This window comes from Macaca fascicularis, chromosome 3 (genome assembly GCF_037993035.2).
Source record: "Macaca fascicularis isolate 582-1 chromosome 3, T2T-MFA8v1.1".
Lineage (NCBI taxonomy): Eukaryota > Metazoa > Chordata > Mammalia > Primates > Cercopithecidae > Macaca > Macaca fascicularis.
The window spans coordinates 128,036,281-128,053,625 of NC_088377.1; the positions used below are offsets into that span (position 1 = coordinate 128,036,281).

At 35.3% G+C, this 17,345-nt stretch overlaps 1 protein-coding gene and 1 pseudogene across 5 annotated transcripts in view; both read right to left on the reverse strand.

Moving 5' to 3' along the window:
* Nucleotides 1–17,345, reverse strand: part of VPS50 (VPS50 subunit of EARP/GARPII complex) — a 220,311-nt gene that overhangs the window by 62,744 nt on the left and 140,222 nt on the right. For all 5 annotated transcript variants that reach the window (XR_012432666.1, XR_012432665.1, XM_074035521.1 and 2 more), the window contains exons 11-12: nucleotides 16,191–16,289; nucleotides 12,639–12,779 (exon numbers count right to left, since the gene is read on the reverse strand). Coding sequence is in view for 3 of the 5 variants with exons in the window: in XM_074035521.1 (XP_073891622.1) it covers nucleotides 12,639–12,779; nucleotides 16,191–16,289 (240 nt within the window). In the remaining 2 variants the exon portion in view is untranslated. The remainder of the gene's footprint in view (nucleotides 1–12,638; nucleotides 12,780–16,190; nucleotides 16,290–17,345) is intronic.
* LOC141409892 (anamorsin-like) lies at nucleotides 2,535–3,655 on the reverse strand (annotated as a pseudogene).

The following is a 17,345-nucleotide window of genomic DNA, read 5'->3' on the forward strand; positions in this document are numbered from 1 at the left end:
TCTGACTCCACTAAGCCCTGCTCAACCCCTTCCCTCATTTTCCCTTTAAAAAATGCCCAGTCACCATTGTATAAATCAAAGTTGAGTCAGTTCACACTGGACTATTTTCCCTATTACAATAATATCTTCTGATTAAAATCTGTCCTCAACACTTTAACTAGTACCTGGCTTTATCTTTGACATCATATACGCTCTGTTGGCAAGGCTGTGATGAAACAGGCACTCGCATACATTACTGATGCAAAATAGTACAATCCCAAGGAGGGAAATTTGTCACGATCTACATGTGTATTTTTTCTTCAACCCAGCAATTCTACTTTTGGGAATTTATACTGAAGATATACCTCAAACAATGTGAAAATACATATGCACCATGTTATTTATTAAAGGATTATTTGTAATTGCAAAACACTGAAATATATTTAAATGTCCAAAGACAGGAGATTGGTATAACATTATTCATACATACAAAAGAGTACTTTGCAGCTGTGAAAAACAATTTTGGGTAATTTCTCACATTTACTTTTATAATGGCTACCCTTACAATGAGCCAGTCTTAATGTTTTCCCTTGATGATATGGTTTGGCTGTGGCTGTCCCCACTCAAATCTCACCTTGCATTGTAATAATCCCCATGTGTCAAGGGCGGGGCGGTTTCCCCCATACTGTTCTCGTGATAGTGAATAAGTCTCATGAGATCTGATGGTTTTATAAGTGAGAGTTCCCCTGCACACGCCCTCTTGCCAGCACCAGGTAAGATGAGACTTTGCTCCTCATTTGCCTTCCGCCATGATTATAACGCCTCCCCCGCCATGTGGAACTGTGAGTCAATTAAACCTCTTTCATTTATAAATGACCCAGTCTTGGGTGTGCCTTTATTAGCAGCGTGAGAACAGACTAATACACTTGGTTTAGTTTTAGCACATAATTATACCTGACATACCTCTTATACCATACACATATGACGAAAGCCAATACTAATGCACAGGGTCAGGAAAAGACTAAAAACCTTTTCCGAGAACAAGGCAAAACAAAAGTCCCAAAAAGTTCTGGGCTGCAACTCAGCAATCATACACCCAAATAAAGGTACTCCTGTACAAGTCAGTATTTCTAACTTTTATTAGCCCAACTTTGCATAAATTTATATATTATGCAAACAAATTTAATCTAAGTATAGCCCAACATTCTTTCTGGTAGATAAGAGAAAGGCAGTGTTAGTCATATTTTTTCCCAAAGAAAAATTATGACTGTACAAATAATTGTGTTATAGTCCTATAATTAATTTCTATTATACTTGTCACAGTTTAACAAACCAGAAAATTAAAACTTAGACCTACTATCTTCTATTCTCCACCCAACCATTGTCCAGCTCATTATCTGCCTATTTATTTGAAAAAAAGGAGGTCCTTCATTATGTTATCTCTTGAAGATTTGCTGAAATTTAATGGGTTTGGATGAGATATATGCACACAGATGTTTATGTGAACCTTTTTTTCAAAAAAAGTTAAAGTTACACAGTGAAGCTATAGCAAGGCTTTCTTCTCACTGAACTGATTCAAGTGTAAATAATCCAGAGATCTAACTAAACCACTGCACGTACCTAAACGTCTCCCAAAAGAACCCAAATTTATTATCTTCAAATATATTCACGTGTACAAACATAAGACTATGATATATGCAGCACCAGCAAACAAGATGATTCTTGCCTGTTTATATTCTAAAATAGGAACAAATGTAAGGACCATTTTATTAAATACATATACAATAAACAGTTTAAGGAAAAAAGGTAAGTGGGGTAGATTAAAAACAAAACAAAACAAAACAATGTTTTCAATAAATTTAAGCCCAGCTATGTTAATCTCTGACGGTTATACTGGCAATAAGTTAAAAGAGTTATTTCATTTTAAAATTGAGCTCCTTTCCATTATGCCATGCAACCAACTGGTGTCAATTCTCACAGTGACAAATTCTTCTCATCCTTTTAACATCATATAACTAAAATCACTTGCAACTAGCATTTTCTTTTTTTTTTTTTAAGATATGCAGCAAGTTTAATACCTGAAGGTTAACAGAAATGACAACAGGACACAGATGCAATGCTACAGTAAAATGTGGTTGGGGGTGGAAGGGGGCAGAGGGACACTGGATATCATCACAGCAACCAGTGAGTGAGTCCTCTGGTGCCCTGAGGAGGTGGTGAGACACTTGGCTTGTGTCACAAAGAATGGAATAAACTAACAACTCTGAAAGACAAGCAGGTAGCAGCATTGCTGAGATGAGACTCGGGGCAGGGGTTTGGAGCTCTGTCACAGAGTGTAAATGCTCAAGGATGCCTGGGCTCAAGAGTGTTCTGGTCAGTATTTTAAATCAGAAGAATGGCTTCTTCAGGACACACTTCCTTCTCTTAACATGAGGTGAAGAAATCCATCCCATTCTGAGTAACTGGGCCCCATAATACCTTGGTCTTTTCATACACAGCAGCACTACACACCACTGCGCCTCCCGCAGCCAGCTTCACTCTGTCTGCTAAGTACCCACTCTGCAAATGGATCTCAGAGTGAACAAATCCAGAGGAAGTGGGAGGAGCCACCACGGTGGGATGTGAGGGACAGGAGTTGGCTGGAGGAGCAGATGGGTCCCATGTCAGGTCCCTCCTCGGCATCGTGAAGATTGCTATCACTCAGAAGCATCTTTTCCCCAGGTTTGAAGCCTGGCATCCCAAGGTAGGGGCAGCTGGCACAGCGGAAGGCATCGTCCAGGTAGCAGTTTCAACAAGCCGACTTGGGTTGGGAGCTTATCTGTTCCCTCGCCTTCTCTTTTTCCAGTTCTTCAGCAAGGCCCCAGGTGCAGTTCTTGCAGGCCTTCCTCTTTTTCCCTTCTCCACAAGAAGCAGCCCACAGGGAAGCCAGATCTGGCTTCTTCAAATCTTTTGGATCCAGCAGCTCATCTGAGTCAATGAGATCCATGCTGTCGTCTTCCATATCGTTGGCCGAGAGGGTCCACAGCTTGGCAGCAGCAGGGTCCACAGCAGGCTTCACTGAAGGAGAAGACTTCTTGGTGATGGAAAGCTTAAGCTGACTAGAAGAACCCATTTCAAAGTTTAGTTTTTTGCCTGTGATCTGAACAAACAGCAGGCGGTCACTTTCATGACCAAGATATTCTCAAACAGACAGTACTTCCTCAGGGGTTAGGGGCTCCCACTGCAGCTCTTTCACTTCCATAAGACCAGAAAGAGTCAGGGCTGAACATAGCTTAGATGCTGTCTTCACTTTGCTATTGTTATCTACAGCTGTCTCTACTGACTCTTTCAGAAAAAGACATTCACCAGGCCGAAGGATCCGGGCGATTTCAGTCAAAATCTCAGCACTGTGCAGAGTGGTGCTTCCCAGGACTAAACCCGACAAAATAATGTCAAAGCTGGATTCTTTGTGGGCAGACTGCAACAGCTGGTTGATGTTTTCCACAGACCTGCGACCCTCATTGCCAGTTAACACTTGAAGCTTATCCACCAGACCTTTCAGAGCCTCCACTGGGGATGACTTATCCGAGACCACTGCCACAAACTGGCCAGCAGAGATCCCAAAATCTGCCATTCTTGCAGTGCAGTACTGACGGACCTAAAAACTGCTGGCCAAAAGAGAATCAAGACTGCCGCCCAGTATTTTCTACTTTATAAAAATCACCTCCAAATTTCAAATAGAGAATTTTATTGCAAAGACATAAATGAATCATAACCAAAGAGATTCAATGAAGCCAGAGAATAAGCAAATAATTACACAAGTAATCAAAAAATAAAAGGCAGGCTAAGAAGAGGAACCTAAGTGTTCCACCCAAACATCAATTCTTCACATCTGCAGGGCATAATGGAAAGAGATCTAAATTAAGAATTGGAATCCCTGGATTCCAGCTGGCACTAGTTCCACAACTTACCAGTCACATGCCTTAGTTAATAAACTACTCCGGTTCTCAGTTTCGCCTTTCATAAACGTGTTAGAGATACCTGTATCTTCCTGTTTCATCACTGGTTGAAGTCATTCATTGATTACTAAATACCTACATTGAAACTCAGTTCAGGCTAAGGGGAGACTCATCTGGCATAATACTAAGAATACCATAGCAGAGGAGCACCATACTATAACCCAGTTCTATGTTCACATCACATATGGAAAATAGCAATGAAAGTCTTGATTGAATCAATTTATAAAATATTCACATAGTAAGACACCCCAAGAGCTAAATAACACGTCTTGAAATTTTTTTAAGAATAGATAAGAAATCGCAATTTAATTACCAAATATTTCTCTGTGTTCTAAAGCTATTTTCCACTGCTAGAGTACAACTGAAAGCTAGTAGCATCAATTTATTTAGCAAAGATTATAAAGTGAGGGGAAAAGATAAAATAGGCATATAATCTTTGGAAAATATCCCAAGACATACACAGAAAAAAAAAAGGAAATTTTAAGCATCCTAATTTTAAAAAAATCCATAAACTCTATAACAGAGACAACATACATGTCTAATACATGTGGTGATCATAAAAGGTAAACAAATATCCTAGGAGGAAGGATTTGGAGAATATGAACAAACTGGATGTTCTATGCAAGAAGCTCACAGCATTTCCACTATGCTTCACATTCAAACACCACAGTTCACTCCTTAATCCAATTTTGATTAACACTTTCACAAAATCCACAAATCTGATTTCCCATCTCTTATCACTGTCAGTTCACAGTAACACTTGGCACCTTCCATTTCTACTATTAACCATCTCAACCAACCCACCTGGTTAAAATAAAAATGATGAAACTAGCTTATCAAAACCAGCAACATCTGAGTCTTGATTATAAAATATAAGTTGAGGCCATTTTCAAAGAACAGTATAAATCCAGAAATTAATATAAGCAGCCTTTATAAGTTTGAAGCACACAATAAGAGAATGTTGTCTTCTGAAAGTTATTTAAATGCAAAGTAAAGCAGTAAATACAGGGGGAAAAGCTGCTAGTCTTTTGCTTTTTATTCTATAATTTACTTTAATACTCATAAGAAATCTCTATAACTAAATCCCTACAAAAATTTCAAAGTAATGCTTTTTATATTAGAGCGTCAAAATGAAAAATCTTAGGGATGGTTGTAATGAATTATTTTGTTCTTGTTCCACGTTTTGATTTAGCACTCTAATCACATCCTAACAAACATAAAGGGAACAGATGTTTTGGCATCCTCACAGAGATCCAAAATTCCCAGTGCTTCCAGCCCCCAAAACACACACACAGTGATAGATTGATTTCAAAAAACAACAAAGAGTTATCAGTATCTTTAGATGAATGCTGTTGGCACTATAAGCTCACATCATCAGAAGCTGCTGGGGAGAATCCTGCTTATCTGAGTGGTTTCTGAAAATATGCTGCTGGTCAAAACAGCACTAGGCCCAGGGAGTTGAAAACAGCTCGCGGTAACTCTGGACCTACAGAAGCGTCTGGGCCAGTATCTAAAATTTAATTACTCCAATATCTAATTACTTCTGTGAGGGCCTACCTATATGAAATATGATTATCTTAAGAAGTTTCCAACCATTGGAAACCAGAGAGGTAGTACTGCATAGTGGAAAGAGCACTGAACTAGATGAAACATGTTTGGGCTTGGAGCCCAACTTCGCAACTTACTTGATCATGACTCCTGCATAGCAATTCCTGTATCTAAACTCCAAAGATTAAAGCAAATCTCCTAGAGTCCCTCTGAAGCTTAAAAAGCTATGAGTCTCCATAGACAAAACTATGCATATGCTTTTAGCAAAACTTTCCTTGTAACTCACTGGTTTCATTCATTATTTAAAAACAACTATAAACGGGGAGAAAAACACTCATTCTCATCTACCAGGCATTTTATCATTAATGCTAAATATGTATATACACATAAGACATGTAATATGTATGATATAAATAATCCCAACTTGGAATTAAGTAACTAGCACTCGTTAAATTGCGAAATAAAAAGTTCTTCTTTAGTTGGCAGGTTATTCTAATTGCTGTTAAATGGCCTTAATCAAATAGATAGCTCAATATTATAAAACAAGCAAAGCATGTATAATCAGAATATATAATTATCTTTCAAAGTTTCAAGTGATAAGATGCTATAAACCCCCATGCTGCCTGAGATCACACAAAAAAGGTAGTATTTAAATATAAAGACACTATCAAATAATCAGGTGTTTGGCAGGTTTCAAAAATAGTTTCCTGTTGGGCAAGGTGGCCCAAAAATGGTTTCCTACTAGTATATTATTTTTCCTTTCTGCTGGAAGCTGTGTGCCACCACAGGTTGGCCCTTTTTTACTTCCAATCCAATCCCCCTCCGGGAAAAAATCACCCAGCAGTCTAAACTACACTGATAATGTTAAGGGTTCTTAGACATGACCAATATAGAGGCCTTGCCAGACCTGGGCCAGTTTCAAATGAAGAGAACACCCCTCCACTTCCAGCCAAGAGAGTAACACTGGTTACCCAGACAAATGGTTACCCAAAGCATGTGCTCCATAGGCACTCATTATTCCCTGGGTGCATTAAAAACAAACAAACCACCATACTGAAAAATCCGGTTAAAACAAGCCAGATAATCTACTGTTCCTTTCACCCACCCTGTGCTTTCCTACTCTCATGGCATTGCTCATGATATTTCCTTTCCATTCCTGGACACACACTATTCCCATTGTGCCTGTTGAAATCTAAGACCCAATTTTTTCCTTCCTTGCCAACCTTAAAGAGGTATTTTGACCCCTTGGATACTTTATGCCATTTGACCTTTTCTTACTCTACCTCTGATCATAATTAATGTGACCTTAACTAGATGATTACTTTAAAGTCTTATGTGTCCTTGCTGATCTGAACTGATGACTAAGTAAGAAAACTGATGACTGTGTAAGAAAAGCTCAGTAGGCCGGGCACAGTGGCTCACACCTATAATCCCAGCACTTTGGGAGGCCAAGGTGGGCGGATCACCTGAGGTCCGAAGTTCGAGACCAGCCTGACCAACATGGTGAAACCCCATCTCTACTCAAAATACAAAAATTAGCTGGGTGTGGTGGTGGGAGTCTGTAATCCCAACTACTCAGGAGGCTGAGGCAGGAGGATCACTTGAACCTGCTGAACCCGGGAGGTGGAGGTTGCACTGAGCCAAGATCACACCACTGCACTCCAGCCCAGGCAATAGAGGGTGACTCCGCCTCAAAAAAAAAAAAAAAAGAAAAAGAAAAAAGAAAAGCTCAGTAATGACAAGGGAACTTAACAAGTTATAGTGCTAAGAATATGAAGTCTATGTCTTCTACCAGCATCCATGAAATAGTAACAGCCTAGCTTATTAATTTGCAAGTAGAATTAAATTTCAGACTCTTCACAATTTTTGATGATCCAGAGAGAAAATGGCAGGAAAAAAAGGAAGAAACGAATAAACTTTCTTTGCCTACCTTTTGGTCATTAAGTTTTAATTTTAAAAATTATCAAAACCTACTTAACCTAGAAATCATTACATAAAATCATATACTACAAAATTAGCTAGGTAGTCCATATATAGGATAAGAATAAATCTGACAACTGAATTTTTAGTTCATTCTGAAACTGACCTGAGCAAACCAAGTAAATGATAATATTCTTTGAAGTGAAAAGGTTTCTCTCTTCAACCAAATATTCAAATTTGTAACATTCAGCAAGAAAGGTCTACTCACCTATCCAACCACATCAAGCAAATTAACATCAACAATCAATGAAATGTCATTTAACCTCCCTACCATCCCAAATATGCCTGAGTGGTATGCAACACAAATTATTTTTGATATGCTACCTCTGGCATCTGACAATTATGGTATTAAATAAAAGATAATCAGCATTCACGTGCTCAGGGAAAGGGAGAAATGCACACTCTGCTGCTCAGGAGTAAATTGAAATATAATTTTTTATAGCGCAATTTAGGAAAGACAAACCAAAAGCCTTTAAAATGTAAAGCTTTGACAAACAATGCAATTTCATTTCTTGTGATTTATCCTAAAGAAACAATTAAAGATGCACACAAAGATTTAGCTTTTAAGAATATTTACTACAGTGCTGTTCATAATGACAAAAGCTGGAAATAACATAAATATCCAAGAACAGGAAACCAGTTAATTAATCCACAGGATCTCTTACAGTGGAATACCATTTGGTCATTAAAAATTATACTGAAATGGAAAAATTGTTTATAATGACAGTTTGTGCGCTACTTTTAAAAGCTATCAGCTTATACACATTGAAAGAACCAGCTTTGCATGCAGACATATGCAATTTTTACTTTCTTCTTTTTGCTTGTGCTTTTCCTACAATTAATGTTTTAGTTTTCTAATTTAAAATGTGCACATTTTTGAGAATGTATATTAATGACTGCTTAATTTGAGTCACTATTTATATAACTCACATCATCTCTAACCCTACAAAGACTGAGCGTAACATAAAGACATATAAGTAACATACCAGTTTAAGAAATCGGAAAACAGAAAAGGGATAAGGAGGTAGAAGTTAATTCTATAGAGAACCCAAAACAAAATGGGTACTAAACATGAACATTAACTTTAGCATTAACTTCCTGCAGCTTATTATCCATAGTAAAGAGAGTCAATACACTCTCACAGTATTGGATGACAGAAAATATTAATTCTTCACAAAAATCCTGAGAATTTAGGAACAGAAACATGTTTTCATGCAAAAGAATCTGTCTTTGGGGTTTTATACTAATAACAAAATAAACTGTATCTTCTATAGGCACCTTACTAAAGATATTGTTTCACTCTCAAAAAACTGACAGGATTATAATTCAGTAACAAAAAATATTATTTTTAATAATGCAACTTTAAAAGCCTATAAGAATGGAACATTAGATCAATATTACAGTTTGTCTATAATGTACTAATGTAAAGCACCTGTAAAAAGTACACAGCTCAGAGAAGGTGCTCAGTGTTGGTTTTCTTTCCCTCTCACTTAACCTAAACAGACTAATTGTGTCAACACCACACCAATTGGAGAAAAATATGGCAATCCAATTACTAAGGAAACACCTCCAATGTGCCAGGCACTATGAAAACACATAATGAAATAATTTCAAAAGCTGTTTCTAACAGAAACATTTTATTTTCTCCCAAATAATATATATGAGTGTGTATGTATATGTGTATATATATATAGAGAGAGAGAGAGTATATTTTTACATAGCACATATTTTTAGTACATTATGAAACTCATCATAAAAACAGAACTCAAAGCTCATTAAGATCATTTGGAAATGAACAATTTCAAAAATAGTTGAGAAAACTTCAGGCAGCCTAGCCAACTCTATTATCCTAAAATTAATCAATAACATCCTAATTAGCATCTTGAAATAAGCTCCCCAGGAAAACCCATCAGTCTGCCAAAGTAAAGTTATCTTTAAAAAGGAAAAAAAAATCCTTATGAATACTTCATAAACTTTCAAATAAATCACAAAGTGTTTATCTACAAAGGTGCTAAATTAAAAGCTTCCAAATGTTGTCTATAAATCTCCGCAAATTGGTGTAAATATGTAGGGTACATCAAAATGTAAATGCAATCACAAATAAGGCTTAATATTTTAAGTAAATAAAAGTACTACTATGAGCCCTTTATATTGTCCCTTTCCAGAAATGAAGTATGATGAATTTTCATTTGGAAGTCTTGCTGCTAAGTATTACCAATTTATTTGGGTTTCAAAATAACGTACCCGCTTTTTTAAAAAAAGTACCTAAACAGCTGGTGTAAAAGCAGTAAACCAATACATTCAAGAAAAGCAGGGAAAACAGACTAAAAGACAACCAATAAAAACTATGCATCTAATTAAACCACTCAAAAAATATGGTTTAGTAAAGAAAAAAAAGTACATTCAACTGCAAAATAATTTCAAAAAGCTCAAAACCAACTAAACTTTTAAACTCAGAGCAATGGTGAATGGAAACAAATGGCAGAAAATTGACTGGGAAAGGATGCTGCTGGCCTTAAGAACTTGAGGTTCTGTATACCAGAGTAAATAAAAATGGAACACTAATTTCATCCCAGATATCCAAGAGGGTTTTTTTTTTTTTTTTTTTTTAATTAGCTAAATTTCACTGTAGCTCATTTAGGCTGATATCTAAGAATGGTTTAAAATGATACTATGAATAAAGCAAGCAGATGATTATCTCTTTTCATTTCCACTCTTTCCATTTAAAGGAAGCACAATTATTCCCTGTTCACAGGAACTCAATCTCCCTCTTAACTCTGTACCATTCATCTTAATTTTCAATGTTATTTTTAAGCTCTATGTATAATTAAACACTTCCTTCAAAACATTGCTACTGTGCAGAGGATATAAACTGACAAAATGCCTAGACTCTTTCTTCTCATTTCATGTCAGTCAACACCCTGCACATCTTTTGAGGACTCTCCTGCTTCTTGCTCACCTGACGCTCCACTGCCACATTTGCTCTCACACAAGTATATCTTCAATAATTATTATCAGTTATTCTTAGTCAGAGGCTAAAATGATCCCCCACTGCCACATATTGAAAAATAAGAAGCTTACATTCTACTACGAGGTTCCTTCATGAATTATCTCTGTTACCTGAGTTATGCCAGAACCTTGATGTTTTTTCTTACCAGGAAAATGTATTTAGATTTTCTTTCATCAGCTTTTTATTCAGCTCCTAAGGGTTCTGTCTTTCCTCTTCTTAGCTAACCACTATATTTTATATACATATGTATATACATATATCACCTACTATCACACATACATGTATAATTTTATAATAAAGTACCAGAAGTTTCTTGGGGATAATTTTAACAAGTATTTACTAAAGATGAAATCAAGGATAATCTATTTGTTATATGATAATTTAAATATATACACAGCTACTTCTAAAGATTTTATAGTCAGTTTTTTTTTTTTTTTTTTTTTTGAGACAAGAGTCTCACTCTATCGCCCAGGCTGGACACCTCAGCCTCCCCAGGAGCAGGGATTAAAGGCATGCATCACTACACTCGGCTAATTTTTTTTTTTTTTTTTGTATTTTTAGCAGAAGTAGGGTTTTGCCATGTTGCCCAGGCTGGTCTTGAACCCCTGGCCTCCTTGGCCTCCCAAAGTGCTGTGATTACAGCATGAGCCACCACGCCCGGCCTACAGTCAGCTTTTTTAAAAAGTGAAAGAAACTCAGGAGAAACATAATGATAAACACCTTGAGCACAAAGTTTTGTTCATAAAAAATTTTGTTCAGCTTTTTATTATATAAATGCACAGAGGGGCTTTCTCAAGAAGCATGAGCACAATATATGTCCTTGATTGTTTTAAAAGCATATAAAAATGGTCAATAAAAGAAAGCAAAATACACACACACAAACATACTCAACAGATTTAACCAAATTTAAAAAGATGACAAGACAAAAATCTAATTTGCTTAAAATGTTTGGTCTAATTTTTAAGAGTTCTTTTCTGCTTTAACAGAAAAAAATTGCCAACATAATAAATTGGTTTACCATCTATTAGTGAGAGCAATATTAGAATAAAAAAATTAATAAAACTTATTAGAATAAAAAAGGTGATTGAGTAATTTTATAATATATACTATCAAAGTAAGAACATAAGAAAAATAACAATAAACAACATATTTCAAAATTATTAATATTTACCAAATGATAACTGTACTTAAAACTGAACATTTAAAGACAAAATTATGCAACTACATCACACTTAAAGTTAGTAATCATAAAATCTGTAAAACAGTCCTCATGGTTTCTACAATTAGTTTAAAAAGATATTTTTAGCCACATATGTTAACATACATCCACTGTCGTTATTAACTTAATCTTTAATACATCATATATAATACACCCTTCCAGGATTCTTATTGTAACTCAGGTAAGAAAATTTCTCTAGTACCCAACAGACATATAACCAGCAGGTCTGACAACTCATTGTCATGACAATTCACTGAAGAATGAAGATTACTTAATTTTACACTAATTCCTCCCGATTTTTCACCTAAGTCCTGTTCCTTTCCAGTCTTCCCTATAAAAGCAAATAGCACTACCATTCTCCGAATTATTCATCACTCTCTTTTCCTCACACTCTACATCAACTCATCAGCAGGACCTACTTCTAAAACAGAACCCAAGTCAGTACACTTCTCACCTGTTGGGTTATATTACTTAAAAACCTATGTTTCTTTAAAAAGAAAAAGAAAAAAAAGTTACAGATGCTGACAAAGGCAGCATTCATACACATGAAAAAACTGGTTGAAAATCTGTACAGAAAACCAGCAATGATGGTTGCTTAGAAGCCTACTGGATGCAATCATAGGAGATAATTTGGAGCCGGAGAGAGATGGATAAAAGAAGCTATGAAATGGCAGAGTCGATTGAGAAGCAATCACGCTCCAATCTCAGTAACCTTTACCATTTGTGTGACTGAGTCCTCCAATTTCTCTATGAGGAAAAGAACAACTTGGGAGAAAAAAAAATTTTGGCAAAGATTTATTTTTATTTTAGTAGCATCTTCAAATAGGTAGGTGCCAAGATAAAGGAAATATAAATTTAAAATCTAAAGCAGAGATATATGAATAGTAATTAAGTCACTACATACTGTACAGAGATCCTTATATTGCAGCTTTTGGAATTTTGTGTCTGTGTTTCCTGCACATAGTTCCACATAACCAAGAACAACTTGAAACACGGTGTTGTGAATGGCTTGGGTGAAGTGCATATGAAGTTGATCCATTGCTGTCTGTGGAAAGAAAAAATGCACAACATAATTTCACATTATTAAAATAAATAAATTTCAACAGATTGAAAAAACCCAGGGAAACATGTTTTCAAATAATAGTTAGAACACAAAGATAATATTTTCCCCAGAATTATAACTGTAGGGTATATTATTTGCAAATAACCCTTCACATAACCAGATTATCAGAGCACTCAAAATAAATGTGACTCGTGAACACTGCTCTGTTGTTCTTTATTTATAACTGGTACTCATCTTGCTCTTTCTTAAATATGTTGTACATAACCATATCTCTAATTACCCTCTGCATCATTCTGCATGCATTCCTTCTTTTATATCATTCAGTGCATTTCTCAATGGTAATCTTCTCAGGGAACCTCCCATGACCAGCCAATATGAATCAGTACTTTCTATCTCTGCATCCACATACCCTGATTTATATTTCTTTGTAGCATCTGTTACTACCTGATATCATATTCATTTACAGGCATAAATCACAAAGGAAATCTTTTGGTTTCCCAGTGCATATAAAAGTTACGTTTACACTGTACTATAGCCTATTTAAAGTGTGTAATAGCACTATGTCTTAAAAAAACAACATATAAACCTTAATTTTAAAAAAATTGCTAAAAATGCTAATAATCATCTGGGCCTTCAGCGAGTCAATCTTTTTTCTGGTCGAGGGTCTTGCCTCAATGTTGATGGCTGCTGACTGATCAGGGTGCTGGCTGCTAAAGGCTGAAGTGGCTATGGCAATTTCTGAAAAGACAACAGTGAAGTTTGCTGCATTAGTTGACTCTTCTTTTCACAAAAGATTTCTCTGTAGCATGCGATGCTGTTTGATGGCATTTTATCCACAGTAGAACTTCTTTCAAAACTAGAGTCAATGCTCTCAGACCCTGCTGCTGCATTACCAACTAAGTTTATGTAATATTCCAAATTATTTCTTGTTATTTCAACAACGTTCATGGCATCTTCACTGGTAGATTCCATCTCAAGAAACCACTGTCTTTGCTCATCCATAAGAAGCAACTCTTACATCCATTCAATTTTATCATAAGATTGTAGCAATTCAGTCACATCTTCAGGCTCCACTTCTAATTCTACTTCTGTTGCTGTTTCTACCACATCTGCAGTGATTTCTTCCACTGAAGTTTTGAACTCCTCAAAGTCATCATGAAGGCTGGAATCAACTTCTTCCAAACTCCTGCTAATGTTGCTATTTTGACCCTCTCATGAATCACGAATGTTCTTAATGGCATCTAGAATGGTGAATCCTTTATGGGAGCTTTTCAATTGACTTTCCTGAGATCCAGCAGAGGAATCACAAATGTTCTTAATGGCATATGGTAAATCCAGAAGGTATTCAATTTACTCTCCCAAGATCCATCAGAATAATAACTATCTATGGTACCTATAGCCTTATAAAATGTATTTAAGTAGTAAGACTTGAAAGTCAAAATTACTCCTCGATCAGTGTGATGCAGAATGACTGTTATATTATCAGGCATGAAAACAACACTCATCTTCTTGTACATCTCCATCCAAGTCATAGGGGACTAGGTACATTGTCAATGGACAGTAATATTTTGAAAGAGAAATTTTTTTCTGAGCAGGAGATCTCAACGGTGGGCTTAACACATTCAGTAAGCCATGCTGTAATCGATGTACTATCATCCAGGCTTCGTTACTCCACTTATAGAGCACAGGCAGAGTAGATTTAGCATAATTCTTAAGTGCCCTAGGATTTTCAGAATCATAAATGAGCATTGGCTTCAACTTAAAGCCTCCACATGCCTTAGTCCCTAAAAAGAGAGTCAACCTGTCCTTTGATGCTTTGAAGCCAGGCATTGACTTATTCTCTGTACCTCTGAAAATCCTAGGTGGCATCTTCTTCCAATAGAAGGCCATTTCGTGTACACTGAAAATCTGTCCTTTAGCATAGCCATCTTCACTAAGCTTAATCCTTTCTAGCTTTTTATTTAAAGTGAGAGACATGAAGCCACTGTAGGTTTATTAATTGGCCTAATTTCAATACTGTTGTGTCTCAGAGAATAGAAGGGTCAAAAAAGAGGGAGAGAGAAGGGGGAATGGCCAGTTGGTGCAGTGGTCAGAACACACACATTTGTGAATTAAGTTCACCATTTTATATGGGTACAGTTCATGGACCACAAAACAATTACAATACTAATATGAAGCTCACTAAACATAAATCACTGTCCCAGATATAATAATGATGAAAAAGTTGGAAATACTGCAAGAATCATGAAAATCTGACACACAGACATGAAGTAAGCACACTCATGCTGTTGGAAAAATGGCACTGACAGACTTGCTTGACGTAGGTTGGTCACAAACCTTTAATTTGTAAATAACACAGTATCTGAAAAGTACAATAAAGTGAAGTGTAATAAAAAGAGGTATGCCAGTATCCCTCACTAAAAGGTAAGATACATAAAAGCCTACATCCAGACACTTGAAACAATGCGCGTAGGAGGTACCAAAAATATTAATGGAATTTAAGACTTAATCTTATGGGGGAAATGAGAAATTATAATCCTATTTTCAAAGATGTTTAAACATATCCCTCAAAATTGCTAAGTTCTTTCTTCTTAGATTTTTTTCTTGGGTATAGCTTAAGACATGAAAACTAAATTACAATAAACAGTAAAATTTCTTTATTCATATTTCAAAATGTAGAGTTTAAATTGTTTAGTAAATTTTTAAACTTCCTTCTAAAAGAGGGGAGCATTTAAGGGAAGAAAACATTTACATCTATCACATTAAATGTTGTCTAGGTAAACATATAATCCTATACAAACAAAAGATACAATTAACTTGCAAAACCATGGCACCTGTTTCAAGTCTTTCAAGGAAGCCCTTGAACAATAAGGGTATGAAAAGCCATATATTATGAGAGAAATTATGACATTTTGGGGAAAAAAGGGCCCTCTGAAATATCTGATAAATAAAATGGACCTGTTTTACAGATAAATGTACAAAATGTACAATGCTGACATATCATTTTGAGGGAGTCATGCTGGCCTATCTAACAACACATGAGGCTGCAAATTAGGAAGTCCTGCTTCAGACCAAGAGCTGAGTTAAAAGAGACTACATATTGTCTCCCACTGAATCTTATAATATACTTTTTGGAAAATCTACATAAATTGTGAAAATATTAAAACCGACAAGTATTTCATAGTTCAAAACAAACTCCTGTAATGTTTTAATTACAGTATATACCCTCTGAGTCTATGAGAATAACCATTTTATCACTGTTAATTCAGAATAAAAATGTACTTTGTTAAATAAAACTTTTTAAGGACATGAGATTTATAATATTCAGACTTAATCATGAAGGGCAACAAATTCCTGATTAAGGAAAAATCCAAACATGCTTTTGAAACAAACCTGTGTTTTTCCAAGAAGTCGATAAGCTTGTTGAACCTTGGTATAATGGTTAATGTCAAAATTCTTGCAGATTTTGGAAAGAGCTACGTCCAGCTGTTCCTATGTAATCAAAAGAAGCAAGAAATGGTTAAGGAATTATGTTTTCAAGGCAATGAGAGGAAAATATTAAGACTAATCTCTCACTTTTAGTTAACATTTACTATCATACCAGATTTAGAAGTCAAAAACAAAATTAAATAAAGTTATAAATTGCAATTGTAAATTTATTAGCAACTATAATCAAGTTTACCAAGATATTAACATATGAATTTCTATGTCTTAAAACCCATGCCTAGTGTTTTACAGGAAACAAAATAATAGTTTTGTAATGAATCTTACTCTTACTACTACTTAACATTTCCTCAAGCATCTGCTAAAATCTTATATAAACTGAATTTGTAGTATTGCTGGAATTACTGGAAAACAATAAAACAATCTTTCTCTAATCAATGAAGAGGAATTCTCAACAAAACTACATTGAAATTAAAAGTATATTCCTCAAGATTTAAGCTCTTATATCTAAATTACTATGCTTTATGGATTTCCATTTCAATGATTTTACTTTGAAATAAGAGCTTTTAATATAAGTACAGAATAGTATCTATTAAGAGTGAAGAAATACTGAGCTATCAAAAGAAAGACTTCATTAAAATATTCAGAGAATTGTTAACTTAAGCCACTCAAAGCAGTTGTTTTTGTGACTATCAAATAAACTGTTATTCTCATAATTATTTAATAGCAAATAATTGCATTTATGGTCAAAAATTTCTTTCTCAAAAGGTAATTTGAAAGTCCAATCTCAACTTTTATAAATACTCTTATCAGGAAAACAATAAAAGACTAGAAGAAAACAAATAATTCTTATTTATTAAAATGAATACCCTCCTTTGCAAAGATTGTCAAGGAAAGAGATGAATTTTGAATACATGTAACAGGCAAAACATGCTTCATGCCCACAATTACATATCTCTTCCTTTCTAGTTTCTACATTTTTGATGAACTATATGAGTATCATTATGAGGTTTAGGAATTTTGGAGGGTTTTCATCAGCCAATAATTACTTATAAGTAAATTAACTCACTATCACTATACTAAACAATAAAGTAACTGATAATT